The following is an 18,856-nucleotide window of genomic DNA, read 5'->3' on the forward strand; positions in this document are numbered from 1 at the left end:
GGAAGTACCAAGAGGACACAGAGTGAGGTTAGGGTGTTTATTCTCATTCCCTCCTTGCTTTCTGTGCACGGTCTAACCCTTATGTGTTGGCGACTGATTCTGTGATGGTGGCCGGGCCACAGTTGCTTTCTGCTTTCGACCTTTCAGGAATGACTCTTCTTGCCCTTCTGGGTTCAGGGGTGGCAGCTAGCAACTCGCACACACATGCTCACCACTGGTACCATCCTATGACAATACACTAAAATACAGTAATTAGCATCACATGTGAACCCAGGTTACGACACAACTTCAGGCAGAAACTGCAACTGGGTTATGTGTTCTGGAATCATGTGCAGCTTGAGGATGTAAAATGACATGACCACTATGAGAACAGCATGGTGGCTCCCCCAGACAACAGGAGTACTATATGATGTGGCAGTTCTAGGTATCTGTGCAAAACTGGAAGTGGGATCTCAGAGACACTTACTCACCCGTTCATTCGGCAGGACTTACACACAGATGTAGACGTAGCCCAGGTATTTAAGGATGAGTTTTAATCTTGCGTTGCCTTAAGACTGACACACTTGGGCCAGTGACATGGCTTAGAGGATGGTCACTTGCTGGCAAACCTGACAGTCTGAATTCAATCCACACGACTCACATGGCAGAATAGCACTAACTTTTTTTTTTCCCTTCAAGACAGCATTTCTCTGTGTAGCCACAGCTGTGGCTCTCTGTAGATCAGGCTGGCCATGCACTCAGAGATCCACCTGCCTCTGCCTCCCGAGTGCAGCAAATATGCTACATACCAGAATATTACCTTTCAAAGGAGGGAATTCTGACAGGCTGTAATACGAACCAGCCCTTAGGACATCACTCTAAAGTAAAATATGCTATCGCTTTCAATTATAGTGTGTACAGGAGTTAAAATTCATATAAGATAGCAGTGGCCAGGGGCTGGGGCAGGAAGTGGAGTGTTCTGGCTTCAATTCTGTGGCTATGACAAAGTACTATGATAAAAATCAACTGATCAAAGCCAGGTCCCCATTCATGCTTTTCTGTCAAGCACTTTACGTATTGAGTTATCAACCCAGCCGTCTATATTCTTAGCAGGCCTTTCTGGGGGGAAGAAATTTGACATGCTGATCTTAAAATTCTTAGGGAAATCTAAAGGCTGCAGAATGACCAAAATATCACACACATGCATTTCACCAATAGAACTAATATGCTGTAGCTTTCAATTATAAATCAATATAGTGATATATATAGACGTCAAGAAAATCAACAGAATGTAAGACTATAGAAACAGAGTCAAAACCAGGGAGCACAGCAGAGACAAGAATTGTCCTCAGCACATGGGTATTCAAGACACACTTCCCAGTGACCCAGTGGTTGCTGGGCTTCCCTGGTGCCCGGGCCATAAGGGTTTTCTTCTGGACGAAGACTGGACCACTCTAGGTCCTCGGGGTTAGGACTAAGGTGGGGGAGGGGCATTTTGAGATGACTGGGAACCATGAGACTACTCACTGACGCCACCCACAGTTAGTGGCAGAAGCCCAGATGTCCCCAGTGTTCACGTGAACCTGAGATCAGCAGCCTTTCAGCCACGGTCACTCCTCTCTGATTTGTCTGTCCTTTCCCAGGCATGTTCCTCAGGACAGTGCTTTCTGGTGTAGCTCTGTGGCTGCTCTCAGAACCGGACTGGACACCACTTTCTGGGGTGCTTTTGCTTCATTTCATGACTAACTAGGGTGAGCAGCTTTCCTTAAAGCAATGAAGCCAACTAAGCATTGCTTATAGCCTTCAAAATGGTGAGCCAGAATAAACCTTTCCCTTTTTTCATTCTCAGCTACTTTGTCCTGGAAAATGATCATGCTGAATTACTTTCTGCCTCTTTTGGATAACCTATTAGAAATTTATACAAACTGCTGATTTTTACCTTTTCTTATAGTGATTAATTCACTCAATGGCTCTCTTTACCAGTTTCTTCTGAATTTCTTATGATTCCCTAAATGAGATTATGTAAGTTGTAACTGGGTCTTTTTTTCTTCCTTTCAAATTTGAACGAATTAACTTTCTTTTCTGTAATTGCTCTAAATACAGCTGGTACCTTTTTAGCAAGAAAAAAAGTTAACAATCTACCTGGGATTTGTAATAGATTTTGAAGTGTACTTAGGAATGTAGAATTATCTCTTCCAAAATTTATTGTCATAGAAAGTGTGTTCTACTTTCTAAATGAATGTAACCATATAAACATTCGAATGTCAATGGTAATTAGGCTGGTCTTAAACTACAGTTCAAGGGACCCTCCTGCCTCAACCCAAGCCCACAGTCACTGCATCCGGCAAGCAAACAGCATCTTAATGTATACACTAGTATATGAAAGAGCACCTGTATTTGTTTTACACTGAGCCATCCATCCATCCATCCATCCATCCATCCATCCATCCATCCATCCATCCATCCATCCATCCATTATTCCATCCACTCACCCACCCATTTGATGCCCATGTTGCCTTTGTTGTCCCAAAATATTGAAGACCAGATTGGTAATCCTCCTGCCTTTAGCCCTGATGGGCTGGGATTATGTAAGGAAGAGCCACGCCGTCCTGTGTCTCCTCAGCTTTTAGAAACTGAAGAAGGGGCAGTAAGATGGCCCAGGAGATAAAAGCACTTACCACACGCCTAGTAACCTAGTGTGACCTAGAACTCCTGGAAAGGTGGGAGGAAAGACAGACTCCACAGAGCTGTCCTCTCACCTCCACACGTGTTATGATGAATTCACACTTACACAGTGTTTTCTAAAGGAAAACTAAAAACAAACTAAGGTTTCAACTTTAAAATTTATTATACAAGAAGCACAATGAAAGGATACATCTGAAATAAATTATAATAAACTTCAATAAAAACTATTAAACATAACCCTTTTTTTTGGTTTGGTTTTTGCTTTTTTGAGATAGTCTTGAGTAGCCGGGCTGGCCTCAAACTTACCATGTAGCTAATGAATGACCCTGAACTCCTGATCTTTTTGCCTCTGCCTCCAGGGCTGAGATCACAAATGTACACAATTACACTCAACTTGCACAGCATCACCTTTAGCAATATGCACATGTTCAAATGTTACTGGTATTTGGCATTTTTGGTAGGTATATAAGGCAGCATCTATAATTAAGGTATCCATATTATTGAATCTTAGTAATCTTTAAAAACCCACATAATGAAACTATAGTAAAATCTAAACTCTTGAGTTAGGCATGTGCTCAGTGTACTGGGCCCGGGTTCTTTCCCTACCATTACATCACCAACGAACACAGCCTCATTTCAGTTAGCGTTTTCTTTCCCCTCCTTCATTCTTTCTTTTTGGTTTTTGAGACAGGGTTTCTCTGTGGCTTTGGAGGCTGTCATGGAACTCACTCTGTAGGCCAGGCTGGCCTTGAATTCAGAGTTCTGCCTGCCTCTGCCTCCCGAGTGCTGGGATTAAAGGCATGCACCACCATGGCCCAGCTAGCTACCATTTTCTTCTATTCCTCTCAAACAAGCTTTCCAACAATGCTGTTCTGCAAGTGAAGGCTTTCATGTCCCTCCCAATAGTGTATAGAAACACATGGTTTCAACTTTAAGAAAGAAATGTATTTTTGGTATCAGTAATACAAAATTTGTATTTATAGTCATATATGCATATAAAAATACTTATAGAATATAACCTAGATACAATGGTAGAAAGATAAACAGTTGTCAAATACAAAAACTAGTCACTTATTATTTGTTGTATATTTAATTACAAAGTAAACAATAACTTTTTAAACCTTTATTATCCCAAATTAGAATTATAAAAATGTTTATCTAAAAACATTAATTTTTATATAAGGTACAGAATTGTATTTTAGGCCCCCTTACAAATCACAACTTGACTTATGGCAGTTGGAAGAAAGGCGTTAAAGGACAACAAACACAAGAGATGGCAAAAATACAACAGACACAATTCTCGTCTGGTATGATAACCTACTAGGAAGTGTTAAATTAAAAGTGCTTAAGCTAATAACAAAAAATCCAATAATTAATAAATTATTAATTACCAAAGTTTTAAGATCTAGCCAAACTTGAACAATTACTATTGTTACAGTGTTCTGTTCCAACAAACATCCAAGACTTATCTTACCACATGTACATTAAGTACCAGGGGATTAAAATAATTTCACTATTTTAATTTTTCTTCAAGCTGCAAGATTTCATTTTATCTTGCATCAGTTTTGTGGACATATCTGAAGACAATTAATAGGAATTCAATATAAAAATACTTGGTGCAATGACATCATGATCTGGAACAATTGAAGTTTTCTACTGCTTGCTCCATTTTCTATGTAAAAGGCAAGAAAGAAAAATAGTTAAGTTTCAATATTTAAAAAAGATAAAAACATAATATCATTTAAAATATAAGTACCCTAGAAATATACACACACCCTCCCCATATACTAGATGGGTACATGGCAAGTTAACATTTTATATTTTATAGGTGACTGGTAACATAAGTAGCATGTACTTTAAAAATTAATATTCCTATACAATCTATGAAGATCAAGTAAAGACAAGTAGGTTGTCTTTGTTGTCTCTGAGAAAGGTCTCACTATGTCACCAGACTGGATTAAACCTGTGCCTCCTGTGCTTCAGCTGCCCAAATCTGGATTACAGACTACATCACCATACCCACTCCTCAAATCTACCTTAGGGGAAGAGCATTGTAGAAGTCACATGTCTACATTAAAACATACGAAATATTTTTCAGTTTTATTGACACTATGCAGCCACGCTCATTATAAAGACTTATGGTACACCGAGCTTGTGAACCCATCATCTTCATGTGAGAGTGGTCTTTGGTTTTCAGCTTTTTGTAGACAGGCTAGCCTTGAACATGCTATATAGCAGAAGACCTTTCACTCTGACCCTTCTGTATTCCTGGTGTGCCACCGCACCTTGGGTGGTCTTCACATTTTTACAAGTTCAGGGTTTCAGCCATTTTAAATGGCGATATTGTATGGTAAAAGGAGCATAAAATGTTTAAAATTAGCCAGGCACACTCCTTTAATCCCAGCATGGGGGAAGCAGAGGCAGGTAGATCTGTGAGTTGGAGACCAGACTGGTCTACAGAGTGAGTTCCAGACAATCAGTGTTAAATAGAGACTCTGTCCCAAAATAAACAACAAAAATAGTTCTAAGTCAAAACTTTACCTGAATAAGAGCTGTTTTGTCATAGTCCCTGCGATGCTCATAAATGCACTGGCTGATTACTGCATACAAGTTTTCCAGTTGGAATATATTATATTTCTGACTCTTTTTAACAACAGTCTCCAAAAGATTCTAAAAGAAAACAAGTATTTATGTGTGCTAGATTAATTCCTTGCAACAAGATCTTTAAAACTCTGATTGCTTGGCTGAAGGCAGCACATAGGCAGACTAAGCCACAGCTGAGACACGGCAGCTTCTAGCAATGGCTCTTTTAGATTTCTTTTATTCTGTGACACCAGCCTTGGTCCTGGGTAACTCTTATTAACCCAAAGACGACGCATAAGTTGCTAATTTCAGCTTTATACAGAAGTGTCTCCAGACATTTTTAGGAAATCTAAAATCTGTGCTATGTGCAGGCCTGAGCCCAGAGGCCCCGGGATCCCATCAGACTCAAGTTAAAGGCTTTTGTTAAGTGGCCCTATGGGTGCTGCTGGGTCCTTAGAGCAGCCAGCGCTCTTAACCTCTGACCCAGCTCTCCAGCCCAAGGACAAGAAAGCTAAGAGGAGTCTGTATGCAGCTAATCTACTATTAGTCTGCAATCGGTGTAAGGAAGACAACATGCCTAGGGAGCACTGATTTCAGTCTGACATACTTTTAAGCGCTTATGGTCCACAACAAGTGAGGGTGTAGGCTGAGAGAGAATCGCCAGGGCCTTCTCCACACTGATGAGCTGCTGCTGCTCTACCTGGGAACGTCTAGCTCGAGTCATTCGCAGAATACACATTTCTAAAGTGAAAAATCAAGCTATTATTGTTCGGTTCACAAACATAATGCCTAAGGCAAATAATAACTAGATTAATAACAGAATATGTACTTAGGACACAAACACTGATTCTGGGTTAATCTTTTGGTTATAAGATTATGACATGCCATTTACATTATAAAAAAATGCCACACAGCGTAAGAAATATTTAGCTAGGCGTGGTAATGCTTGCCTTTAATTCCAAGTACTCAGGAGGCAGAGGCAGAAGGATCTTTAAAAGCATCCTGGTTACATAATGAGTTCTAGACCAGCTGAAGCTACTTAGTAAAACGTTGTCTCAAAGTAAACAAATAAAACCCCACCACAACCAAAAGATAACAAGTATTCCTCCAATTGAATACTTAGGGTATTCTGCAACAAGTACCTTGAAACTGGTGGGAAGATACTGCTTTCTCTTAACAGTGAATAGGATACAGATTACTAAAGAAGTTGATAGTAAACTCGGTACAGTGTTACAATCTCTCTCTCTCTCTCTCTCTCTCTCTCTCTCTCTCTCTCTCTCTCTCTCTCTCTCTCTCTCTCTCTCTCTCTCTATTTTTAAAATATTTTATTTATTGCATATATATTCTTCTGCCTGCATGCCAGCAGAGGGCACCAGACCTCATTCAAGGTGGCTGTGAGCCACCATGTGGTTGCCAGGAATTGAACTCAGGACCTCTGGAAGAGCAGTCAGTGCTCGTAACCGCTGAGCCGTCTCCAGCCCCCAATCTCGCATTTGAACCGCGTTTTTTCAGGAACGAGCATTGACTCGGTTTGCACTCCTTTTGCGGCACACGGCTGGCAAGAAAACATGCGTGTACCTTGGCTCCCCTCTTTCCTCATGGCCCCCTTTGCCATTCTCTTGTGCAGTAGTTTGCACTCACTTTAATAACACACACACACACTAACACACACACACACACACACACACACACACACACACACACACACACACACACGTTTTAGTCTACTAGCTGACAATGTCATTTTTCTACCTAGTTAGCACTGGTGCTCTGACCTGGTATATAATGACTGCTTTACTTACCTTTTGATTCATTTTCCCCAGGAATGTCTATGACCTGGGAGCTAGAAGCATTCCCATTGCAATCAGTTTTCTCTTTTCTCAAGTCTGTACACTCTGTAGTTTGAGTAGATTCTTCAGGTCCATTCTCAATACTGGAGGTACTCGAGGTATTTTTCAGGTCTGTGTTGCTTTCGGAGACGTTCTGCTTCTCATTTTCTTCCACTGAAGACTCTCCCGTATTTCCGAGCTCATTGTGATCTGCACTTGTATGCTGACTTTCCTCTGTATCACTACTCCTGGTTTGATTATTCATAGCAGTTTGGCTATTGTCTTTGGATTGTGAAAGTTTCCTTCGCTTTAGTTTGTTACCTACATGCCACTTTGACTTATTATGAACTTTCCTCTTCAACTGAGCTTTAAGAAATTTAACAAAAGAAAAAAAAGAATATCTAAGGAAGAGTTTAAAAAGAGGAAAAAAGAAGTCAAGAAACCACAGTACTTTCACATGGTTGGAATACACGGGTTAGGGTTAGGGTAAGGTACCATGACAAGATGGAGACGTGGCCAGGTGGTGGTGGTACGTGCCTTGAATCTCAGCAGAGGCAGTGCGAGTTCCAGGCCAGTCAGAGATACACAGAGAAACCCTGTCTCAAAAAATCCCAACTAAACAAACAGCTGAGCAGCAATGTGATATAAACTGAAAAACTGAAAGGCAAGAGTTACAATAATCTGCACTCATATTGCTAAGATATACTGCCCATATTTTTAAGCATGGCAGCATGCATACTAATTCATTGGAATTTCACTTTTAAACTGATGAGGTTTGCTACCATTGGCGCCTTCACTTTACAGTGGAAGAAACTAGAGAACAAAGAAAACCTGAATAGCCTGTCTAAGGATACAGTAAAACCATGCTTCAATGTCTTGGGAAGAGGTGAAGCTTAGCAGAAATTATGAAGGGAGAGCACAGACTATTACGGGAATAGATTGAATAGAACCTGGAAGACAGCCGAGTGCTGGGGTGGTAAAAGGAGGCAGAACTTCAGCACAATGCCAAGGCTTTGCCGCTCAACTGACTGTATTCACCAAGATGTATGTGGAAAGAGAAGGAGCCGGTCATTTAACAGTTTAGCTGCTTGAATAGCCGTGAAACAGATGCAGTTTACTGTAGGACACGGGACAGGACAGAAGGGCCTCACAAACGAAGACTACTCCAGAGTACTTACCAGGGGTACTACAGGCCACAGGAGTACAAGGTGCCTTTGGCTTCTCACTGGGCTCTTGAGCTGACCTTTTATCACCAGCAGGAGTAGAATTTTGCTTTGGCATGACATGGTAATAAGATGGTGCATATTTGGAGGAGCTACAACCTTATAAATAGACAGACAGGATTTGAAAATTATTTCCAGAACTCAAAATCATACAGAGAATGAAAGGTTTATCTAAAGCACCATCTTCAGATGCCCAGGTGTGTCCCTACCTCTCTTCTTCCTAGATTCCTGAATTTCTTCACAAAGCTGCTCAAAGTCTTCATCAAGCTCTTCTTTAATTATTGCATAGGCAGTGTCCCTTAAAGCACAGGCTCTATGCCTAATAAGACGATCTGAGAAGTAAGGAAACACAATTCTTCATCTTCCCAAAAGTGAACTTAACAGTTTTGGTAAAGACAGAAGTCATTACATTCCCTAACTTCATACGAAGAGTAGATTTACTACAACTTTTGTCTCCTGGTTGGGTGATGACCCAATGCTTTGCTATCTGATTCAATATAACAGACTGTACCCAAAGAGTTTTATTGCTGTGCTCTGCGAAGATCCCCATAAGATATCAGAAAAGGCAGGGATATAGCTCAGAATGCATGCAACTGTTTTAAGGAACCCGTCCAGTGAACCTTAGGGCCAGCATAGGAGACTGAAAGGGGGAAGCAGGAGGGGCAGGAGCTCATCGTCACTCTTAACTACAGTTAGGTCAAGGTCAGCCTGAGCTACACCTTATTAATATTAACAGAAGGCCGGCATTCTTCATTCCCAACATCGGGGAAGCAGAGGGAGGCAGATCTCTGAGGTTTAGGCCAGCAAAGGCTACACCGTGAGACCCTGTCGCAAACAAACAAATCCCAAAGGAACTTTTAACAGTTCCCCACACAAATCATTCTAATTTATAAGTGCCACTTTTTAGAGGTCTAATGAGAGCCCAATGAACTCTACACACACCCATCTTTGGATGCACTTTTAATATTAGGCAAGTATTATACTCTAGTACTTATGTAATAAAAATGTGTTCAGGTGTAATGGCACATGCTTGTAATCGAGCACTTGAGAGGCAGAGACAGGATTACCCTAACTTTAGAGTCCAGTCAGGGCTGTCTCAAAACAGCAAGGAAAAAAAAAGTATGTTTTAATTAAAAGAACACTTTGAGGGGCTCAAGAGATGGTTAAGAGCACTGGCTGCTCTTCAGAGGCCCCAGGTTCAACTCCCAGGACCTACATGGCAACCCATAACTATCAGCAACTCCAGTTCCAGGGGATCTGACACTCTCAGACAGGTATACACGCAGGCAAAACACCAATGTACATAAAAATAAGAATAAATAAAACACTTCTTAAAAACTTTTAAAAAGCAGGGGGAATATTTTGAAATTCATTCTACTTTCAGAAAACATAAACAAGCTACTCTGTTGCATTAGAGTAGGTGAGGGGTCACGACCCCACCGAGGTTGCACATCAAATATCCTATATATCAAATATTTGCATTACAATTACAGTTAAGAAGAAGCAATGAAATGATTTTATGGTTGGGGAATCACCACAACATGAGGAACTGTAGTAAAGGTTGGTAAAATCACTGCATAAAAGCTATGTTATGTGGCTAATATTTGGGGATTGGAGTGAAAAAACACACATGCAAATTCTGCCCTTGTCCTTTCCTGGCACTGTGGCCCCAAGTAAAAGTTGTGATCTCCCTAAACTATCCCGTTTTTAGCTGGAGAATGGGATGAAGCTATTGTGAGAATTACATGGTATTTTAATGTAATGCCAACCATCAACCCTCACCCACACCACCCCTGAACAGGAATTCACTGATGCTCACCTCCAGGATCTCTATCTGGGTTGTATTCTAAAGCATTGCTACAGATTAGATCAATATCCCTCAGATAGTCTTTCACAGTCAGATACTTATGTAAGTCAATTTTACTGATTACAGATGAAAGGTCCATTGGCTGCTTTATTACAGTGACATAATCAGGAACCTAAAATTCAAGCAAATGACCAAATCACTTGATAAATTATATATATACAGAAAAAATTAAGTTTTTCTGCAAAGGCAATATAGAGGAAACAGCATAAGGATACTACATCTATATAAATACTTTCATTGTATTTTAATCTATTTCTGCTTTATATTTACTCCTATTGTTTGTCTGTTATATTCTCCAGTAATACCCACTATTTCTTTCCTCATGCAACTGCCACCCATCCTTCAGTGTTAACTTTCAAAAGGACTGCAAATACAAGTCTGTAACCCCAATATTTAGGACGTTAAGATAGAAGGAGTTCCATGTAGTCTAGAGTACACGGTAAGTTCCAGGCCAAACTGGACTGAACAGTAAGTCCTTGTTTCAAAAACCAAAAAACCTACCTCTAAGCTTAATTTTGATTCTATAAATAATGGTAATACCATGTGGAATTAAAACATTCTCAAATTCCTTTTGTCTAGATGGAAAGAAAAGCTGTTTATTCTCTGCAACAAAGGAAATATATTAGATAGCTGTTGAAGTCTATACATGTTTAGGGCACTAAGTTCACGTGTTTATATAGAGAAACCAAGTTCAGAGTTCAGCAGGACACCTACATGAACTATTCAAACTTCCTGCTTTTCTATCATTTTGGTTTAAACATATTTCATCCAAAGAGGAGATTAGTAATACCTCAACAGGGTCAACAGGCTTGGTGAAGACTCGGAACCGCTTATCAATAGCAAGCCTATGCGTGACATTTCTCAAGAAGATTCGGAGTTCTCTAAATGTATCTTCTTCCTGTTCTTCCAGCTGTCTGACTTCCTCTGCTGTGAGCGGTCTTGGTTCAGGCGGCGGCGCTACTGGGAGGACCTCCAAGGCCTGCAAAACTTCACGGATGGAGGATGGAGGAGTTTAGTTAACGCCCTCCACAAACGAGGGCAACAAACGACTCAACGTAAACACAATAAGACTTGAGGGCTTAGTTTCTTTACAACTGAAAGGAAACCAAGAATTTAGAAAAATACTGCCATAATATAATCTCTATCCCTACATACATTCCAGAAACAAAAGTAATTTGCAAACTTTGAAAATACATTATTTCTAAAACAAGAATATTTTAACGATTAAAAGTTTTTACTTTGTGGGCTAATGAAAAAAAAGTAATGCTCCAAATACACCAAATTTGAAGTTCTTCTAAGAAAACAAGGCAATGAATACTCAGGGTTAAAAGAAGAAACGAGGTGGCTTAGTGGGTAAAGGTGCCTGCCATCAAACACCATGACCTGAGTCCTGGGAGTGATTTCTGCATGCTGTCTCTGGCCTGTGCGTGCACACACACAATAAGCAGGTAAAAATTTATTTAAGCCTAGTAGTGTTGGCACACACCTTTAATCCCAGCCCTCAGGAGGCAGAGGCAGGCGGATCTCTATGAGTCTGAGGCCAGCCTGGTCAATAAAGTGAGTTCCAGGACAGCCAAGGCTACAGACAAACCCTCTCTTGAAAAACCAAAAAAGAGAAAGAAGAAACGAGGGGAGCCCTCTCTACAGAGCTTAGCAGTTAACAGTGTCTATTGATCCTGCAGAGAACCTGGGTTTGTTCCTAGCACTGACGTCCGTAACTCTAGTCCCAAGTTAGGTAGCTCTTTAAGCAGCAAAGAGTTACGGGTAAAGATAGAAGCTTTATACGAACCAAAAGTGAAACTGTGATGCTGTGTGTATTTTAAAGACAGCTTTTTGTTTTTTTAAAAACAGAAAGAGGCAGTACAGGTTAGAACACTGCCCTAGAGCTAGAGAGGTGGCTCAGTGGTTAAGACCACACTCTGATCTTACAGAGGACCGGAGCTCAGTTCCCAGAACTTAAATCAGGCTGCTCACAACTGCTTCAAACTCCAGCTCCAGGGATTCAACCACCCTATTCTGGCCTTCACCGGCACCAGCTCTCACTCGTGCAAACCTCCACACAATTAAAAATAGATCTTGAAAAGTGAAAACATAGTTCTAAAAATGAGCCTGGAACAACAGGCTGGGGCTATTCTACAAAACACCTTATGTGCCTGAACAACATTTTAGCAGGAAGCACAAGTATTTTAATAGCAAACATGTCATCTTATGACTGAGGGTTTGAGTTTGTGCTGTCAGGTAGATATCAATTAAATTAGCTGTTATTTAGTTCCATTTTCTTAAAAGTATTCTCTATTAACTGAGATAACTAACCTGCTTTCTTTTTTGACACAGGAGGCTTCGTAGCTTGTTTTAAAATTAGGTCTTCAAAAAATTTGGTCCGTTCTTCTTTACCTGGTAACTGGACATTAAAAATCTCTCCATAATCATGGGCAAACAATTCTTGTACCTTAAAAAAAAAAAACATGTAAGTGTAACATATACAGAATATACATACATGTAAACACATTGCACATTACTGTTCTTAGTCCAACAGTGTGTTAAGCACACATATCTAGTAAAAATTTAAAGTCTTTGTTAAAATATAGCGGCCGGGAGATGCTGGAGTGGTGAAGAGCACTTGCAGCTCCTCCTGAGGACCCACGTGCGATCCCAGCACTCCCATGGCAGCTACAGCCACCTGCAACTCCAGTTCCAGGGGATCGGCGCCCTCTTCTGGCCTCTACAGGCACTGCACACGTGAGGCACACAGACATGCAAGCAGGCAGAGTACCCATGCGTATAGAAGTAATCATGGACCCACGTGCTGGATTAGTAACTAAGCATCAGATCATCTTTAGAATTCAAGAATCAGCAGGGTGGTGGAAGTGGACACCTTTCATCCGGGCACTTGGGAGGCAGAGGCAGGTGGATCTCTGTGAGTTCGAGGCCAGCCTGGTCTACAGAGTGAGTTACAGGACAGCTAGGGCTGTTACACAGAGAAACACTGTCTTAGAAAACTGAAAAACAGAGACAAAAACATTCCAGAATGAATAGGGGAGGCTGGCCCTTCCAAGGGACAAGCTATTGACAGTTGATGGCTGTTGAGGGAGGTTCATCATCTTCTGAGAAAATGTTCAGGCTCTAGTGAATGGTCACATACCCACATATACATGAAGAGCAGTAATTAGACTCAAAGGGTTATTAGCAAATTTTTAAAAAGTCATGAAATTGAGAGGTGGATGAGCTAGGTGGTAATAGATGATATGATCAATATACGTTGTATAAATATATGAACTTTAGTTCAGTGGTAGAGATTGTGGTTAGCATATACTAGGCACTCTTTGATGCCTGGCACCCCCATCCCCCAGAGAAAAACCAAAATTCATATCTTACTTTTTGTTTTTAAATTCTGGTTTTCCAACATACGGTTTTTCTATATAACAGTCCTGGAACTTGCTCTGTAGACCAGGCTGGCCTTGAACTCAGATATATACTTGCCACTGCCTCCCCAGCGCTGAGATTAAAGGTGTGCTCCACTACCGCCTGGCATAATCTCATTATCGTTAATGCTTCTCACCAAGAGGCAGTAGAAACAAGCAGATTCTGAGTTCAAGACCAGTCTGGTCGACATAGTGAGTTCCAGGACATCCAGGACCACAAAGGAAGACATTGTCTCAAAAAAAGATGGAAACAATCAAAATATCTGTCACAGGGATTTAGACAACTTGTTACAAGATAATGAAAAGATCATGAAAGTCATAAAGGAAGACACAGACATTAAATATTGATTAATTCAGAAGATACACAGAAGGCCAGTAGTCTAGGAGCATGCCTTTAATCCCAACACTTGGAAGGGAGAGGCAGGTCAATCTGTGAGTTTCAGACTGGCCTGGTCTACAGAGCTAGTTCCAGGCCTGCCAGTACTATGCAGAGATACCATCTTGAAAAACAAAAACAACAAACTAAACAAAACAAAAAACATTGAAAGGTAAATATAGCAGACCAGTTGGTCATGCAACACCATTTCTATAAAAGAAAAAATATGTATCCCCTTACCAGATGTGCCCACTGTAAACAGTGAGCACAACACAAACCATTAATAATGGCGTTATCTGATAAAATACTCCTATTGTTTTGTTTTAGGAGCACTTGAAATTTTATAATGTTTTTACTTTGGTATAAGAAAACTTAAAGACTAGCAAATCTCCCCACAAAGTTACCTCCTCAGGCAGAGCTGAATACGGTCTGTCAGAAGTTGCAAGCAGTAAAACGGGAGCAAATGAAGGTATGTTCTGTAACAAGGTCATAAATGTGGCTTTGAGTGTTGGTCCAACTATTTCCCACCACAAGTGGACATGCGCGATATAGACTATGCTGGGTGCTGTTCTCTTAGCTTCACGAATCATCTAATAAAAAAATTAAATTATATTTGGTTTCAGAGTCAGCACATTAGTAATACTAGCGCCATAACTTCCCAGATTATTCACATAAAACCTTCAGATTTCTTAAGTGCTTCTTTCAAAAAACCCCTCACAACTCTTTTAAAGTGTTTAATAAAAGCTTCACTTGGGCAAAAACAATTTATTCAAGCAACTAGGAAACAGGCCAAGAAAACTACAAGACTATTCTGCTGTATAACCAAGGCTAAGCAAGTATGTATTTATAAAATAGTTTTATCTTCATCAATTAAATCTAAACATAAGAGAAACAACAGAATATTTGTAACCTAAGTTACAGTCACTGTCTTAAGAACTTCAATTCTCACAATAGCCAAATTTACTATCTCATTCCTTGCAAATAAGAAAAAAATGAAGTAGAGATCTAATAACTCATCCAAGGTCATACAGGTATTAAGTGGCAGATGTGAGAAATAATAGCATAATATTACTTAATAACTAAGCAATTTTGCAGTTCTATTTTGTAAGCTTTAAGTCAATTTGTTTTTAAAGTTCAAATTCAAACAACCGGAGTCAACTCTTAAACTGGTCTCTGAAAACAACTTACCTGGGAACATGTTTCTTCAGGAGATGTAGTACTGATGCCGAAAAGAACAGGAATGTCTAATGTATACACAGTAAACTTTTCCAAAGCATGGATCACAGCTGGTGCCAAGTGAGAGCTCTGTCCAAACCCTGGTTCTCCCACTATTAGTAATCTTGGTCGAAAAGACATAGGTTGGTAACAGGCATTTCTGAAAAAAATTAATAAGCTGTATTTTTAGGGAAAATTCAAATGTTTCCCTTAAATTGCCAATTACAAATCTTCAGAAAACTTGCCCATTTGACTAGCCAATTATAAGATGGCATAGTTTCTCACAATGACTGTTCCAGATCTAAGAAAACTTTTGCATCATAATGACAGCTGCAACAACATTTTGAACTTTTTTCTTCTTTTTTAAGACAGGGTTTCACTACGTAGCTCTGGCTGTCCTGGAACTCGATAATGCAAAGTAGGCTGGCCTCAAACTCATAAGAGATCCACCTGCCCCTGTCTCCCAAGCACAGGATGGGAGTGTGCCACCACCGCCGGTCAAAACTTGTTACTAAAAAACCTAAGTGTTTGAGTGCTGAGTGCATGTTTGCATCACATGCATCAGTGCCTAGGAGGCCAGAGTTACAGATGGCTGTGAGCTGCCATGTGGGAGCCGGGAAATGACCCCAGGTCCTCTGGAAGAGCAGACAGGGCTCTTAACCACTGAGACATCTGTCTCTCTTTTTTTTCCAGTCAGGGTTTCTTTGGAGGTTGTCCTGGAACTCGCTCTTGTAGACCAGGCTGGACTCGAACTCACAGAGATCCGCCTGCCTTTGCCTCCCGAGCACTGGGATTAATGGCGCGAGCTACCACCACCTGGCCTGCGGAGCCATTTCTTCATACCCAAACTTTGATATTCCTTAATGTGTGTGCATGTGTGTGGCACAGGCCAGAGGACACCCTCAGGTGTCTTCCTCGGGAGTACTGACTACCTCCACTGGGACTGGGTCTCACTGGTCTGGAGCTCACCAATTAATTAGGTTAGCCTGGGTGATTCATAAGGCCCAGGGTTCCTGGCTTCCCAGTACTGGAATTACAAGGATACACCACCACCCTCAGCAAGCACTTAACCAAGTGAGCCCTCTTGCCAGCCCTGCTATTTTAAGTAAAGAGCTGATTATTGGCTAGCATCTTTTACCTTGTCAAACAAATTTCACTTTATTTTTTTATGGCATTTACACAAACATTCATTTGCAAGGAAAACATACCTATTTAAATGAAGGAAATTTAAATTTTCTTTTGCCTGATTATAGGGTTTTTCAGAAAGTCCATTTTCATACATCGATGGTATATCATCATCACTGTATGCCAAATCACTTTCTAGCAAAGGGCAAGAAACATCTAAAAAAATAATAATAAACCTGTCCATTAGTAATTTTTCTTTGTCACTCTTTCTTTCAATGGTCAATTAAATTTTATACCTGAATTTAAAGTTTTGCTTGTTCCAACTTCCGCATGTGGAAATACTTTCTGTAAGGCTTCTAAGATCCTATGAACAGTATTTTGCAGGAGTGGCTTCACAATGGCAGACAGTGCCTGTCCAGGGGATATCACAGCTCTCTGGGAAGCTGGTATTATCTTCTGCATAGCAGTCTCAAAGTCCTTAGCTGAGATAGTAATTGAAGAGAGATCCAGCTGCAGCTTCTCACTGGTGGTGTAGATCTGTGGGTATCGTCGACGTAGGGCACACAAAGCAGCTTCAGCACATACTGACTTAATGTCTGCACCACAGTATCCTATCCCAATCAAGCAAGGGGAAAAAAGCAAAACCCTCAAGAAACATGTAAAATTAACCCGTTTTAGTAAAACACTGACAAGTGACACACTAAATTTTTCTACAGCGCACTTAGATGGCTGCAGCCCATCAGTGGCTGGTGAAGGAGACACGTGAGCACTGACTACAGGGTAGGGTGAGAGCAAGAACTGTGTTGTGTTTGATTGAGACTGGTATCACCGAAGTTCTGGAACTCTCCGTGTAGACCAACTTGGCCTTAAACTCAAGAGATCCACTCGCCTCTGCCTCTTGAGTGCTGGCATTAAAGGTGTGTGTGTGCCCACATATCTGGCCAAAATCAGATGAAACTCAAGCTCCAGTTTGTCATTTGCTATGTCACCTTTCAAGGCTCACTAACAGTCTGTAGAGGATCCTTTGTCTGTCAAATGATAACTGTCTAATTCACAGGGATATCACTATTTTCTTTGTTTTTTTTTTTTAAAGATTTATTATGTGCACAAGTTCTGTCTGCATGTATCCCTGCAAGCCAGAAGAGGGCACCAGATCTCATCACAGATGGTTGTGGGCCACCATGTGGGTGCTGGGAATTGAACTCAGGACCTCTAGGAGATCAGCCAGTGATCTTAACCACTGAGCCATCTCTTCACTCCCAGGCTGTCACTATTTTTGTCTAATCTGCTCTAAGATTCCTCCAATCATCAGCTTGCCCACTATAAGAAGACTTATTTTAATTATGTGCATGATTATGTGAAGGTATGTGCATATGAGTGCAGAAAGGGACGTTAGATTGCTCGGAGCTGGGGCTACAGAGAGCTGTGAGCCACCCGAGTTAGGTTCTGGAAACAGGACTAGGCACCTCTGAAAGGGCAGTGTGTACTTGTGACAATCTAGGATCTTGGAGGCTAACACATGCCACAAAGGATATGAACACAAATGAGCCATGCTCCCTTTTCAGATCAACTCTTCCTTCCTGTGCAGTCAAGGATGGCCATAAACGTGCCATCTGTCTCATCCCTGCTACTAGCTCTGCATATGTGTGCCGCAGCACCTGCTGCTTTGGTGTGTGAATATGGGGATGGAGAGAGAAGTCACAGGGTAACTGCGTAGAGCCGAGTCATTCCCCCCACCTTCTCTGTGTTCCAGCGATTGAACTGCAAGTAACTTGTTTCTACTAGGCCATCTCACCATCCTTTTAAATCTAAACTTTAAAGCAAAACCCAACTTGTTCCATCCTTGAAATGAACACAGTATTTTTCACATGTGCTCAAAACAGTGCTTACCAACGCAGCTCTCTGCTAGTTCTTCTAGGAATATGTCCAGTGGTTTTGGATTCCAATCTCTTGTATGAATCTTCAGAATCTCTTTTCGAGCCTGTTTGGGGGGGGGGGGCAAACTTCAATTTTAACTTTTTACATCTATAACCAATCAAGTTACTCCAATTAGAAATGCTCCAATTTAAACTACTTTTGATGATCTAAAATTTTAAAATAATCAAAACTTAATATAAACAGAAATATGAGGGGAGAAAAAAGCACCTGTAAGCATTTAACAAAATTAGGTAAATTTGCATTTAATGTGCCCAACTTATTCATATCCATCATTCATATAAATTTAAAAATTAAAGTTGGGGCTGGAGAGATGGCTCAGAGGTTAAGAGCACTGCTTGCTCTTCCAGGGGACCTGAGTTCAATTCCCAGCAACCACATGGTGGCTCACAACCACCTTGAAGGAGATCTGCTCCCTCTTCTGGTCTACAGGTGTACAGTCAGGCAGAACATTGTATATGTAATAAATGATCTTTAAAAATTAAATATTGAGCAGGGCGTTGGTGGCGCACGCCTTTAATCCCAGTACTCGGGAGGCAGAGGCAGGCAGATCTCTGTGAGTTCGAGACCAGCCTGGTCTACAGAGTGAGTTCCAGGACAGCCTCCAAAACAATACA

At 40.9% G+C, this 18,856-nt stretch overlaps 1 protein-coding gene across 3 annotated transcripts in view; it reads right to left on the reverse strand.

Moving 5' to 3' along the window:
* Window positions 1-2,808: 2,808 nt before the first annotated feature.
* Window positions 2,809-18,856, reverse strand: part of Atad2 (ATPase family AAA domain containing 2) — a 46,114-nt gene continuing 30,066 nt past the window's right edge. For 2 of the 3 annotated variants that reach the window (XM_040730442.1, XM_040730444.1), the window contains exons 15-28: window positions 18,195-18,285; window positions 16,601-16,915; window positions 16,388-16,520; window positions 15,153-15,339; window positions 14,369-14,554; window positions 12,480-12,615; window positions 10,957-11,153; window positions 10,119-10,278; window positions 8,509-8,631; window positions 8,255-8,398; window positions 7,050-7,442; window positions 5,855-5,988; window positions 5,206-5,334; window positions 2,809-4,336 (exon numbers count right to left, since the gene is read on the reverse strand). In XM_040730442.1, coding sequence (XP_040586376.1) covers window positions 4,292-4,336; window positions 5,206-5,334; window positions 5,855-5,988; window positions 7,050-7,442; window positions 8,255-8,398; window positions 8,509-8,631; window positions 10,119-10,278; window positions 10,957-11,153; window positions 12,480-12,615; window positions 14,369-14,554; window positions 15,153-15,339; window positions 16,388-16,520; window positions 16,601-16,915; window positions 18,195-18,285 — 2,373 coding nt within the window. In that variant the 3' untranslated portion in view covers window positions 2,809-4,291. The remainder of the gene's footprint in view (window positions 4,337-5,205; window positions 5,335-5,854; window positions 5,989-7,049; window positions 7,443-8,254; window positions 8,399-8,508; window positions 8,632-10,118; window positions 10,279-10,956; window positions 11,154-12,479; window positions 12,616-14,368; window positions 14,555-15,152; window positions 15,340-16,387; window positions 16,521-16,600; window positions 16,916-18,194; window positions 18,286-18,856) is intronic. The other variant, XM_040730443.1, reaches the window with a different exon arrangement.

The sequence above is a fragment of the Mesocricetus auratus genome, unplaced genomic scaffold, assembly GCF_017639785.1.
Source record: "Mesocricetus auratus isolate SY011 unplaced genomic scaffold, BCM_Maur_2.0 Super-Scaffold_100023, whole genome shotgun sequence".
Taxonomy (NCBI): Eukaryota; Metazoa; Chordata; class Mammalia; order Rodentia; family Cricetidae; genus Mesocricetus; species Mesocricetus auratus.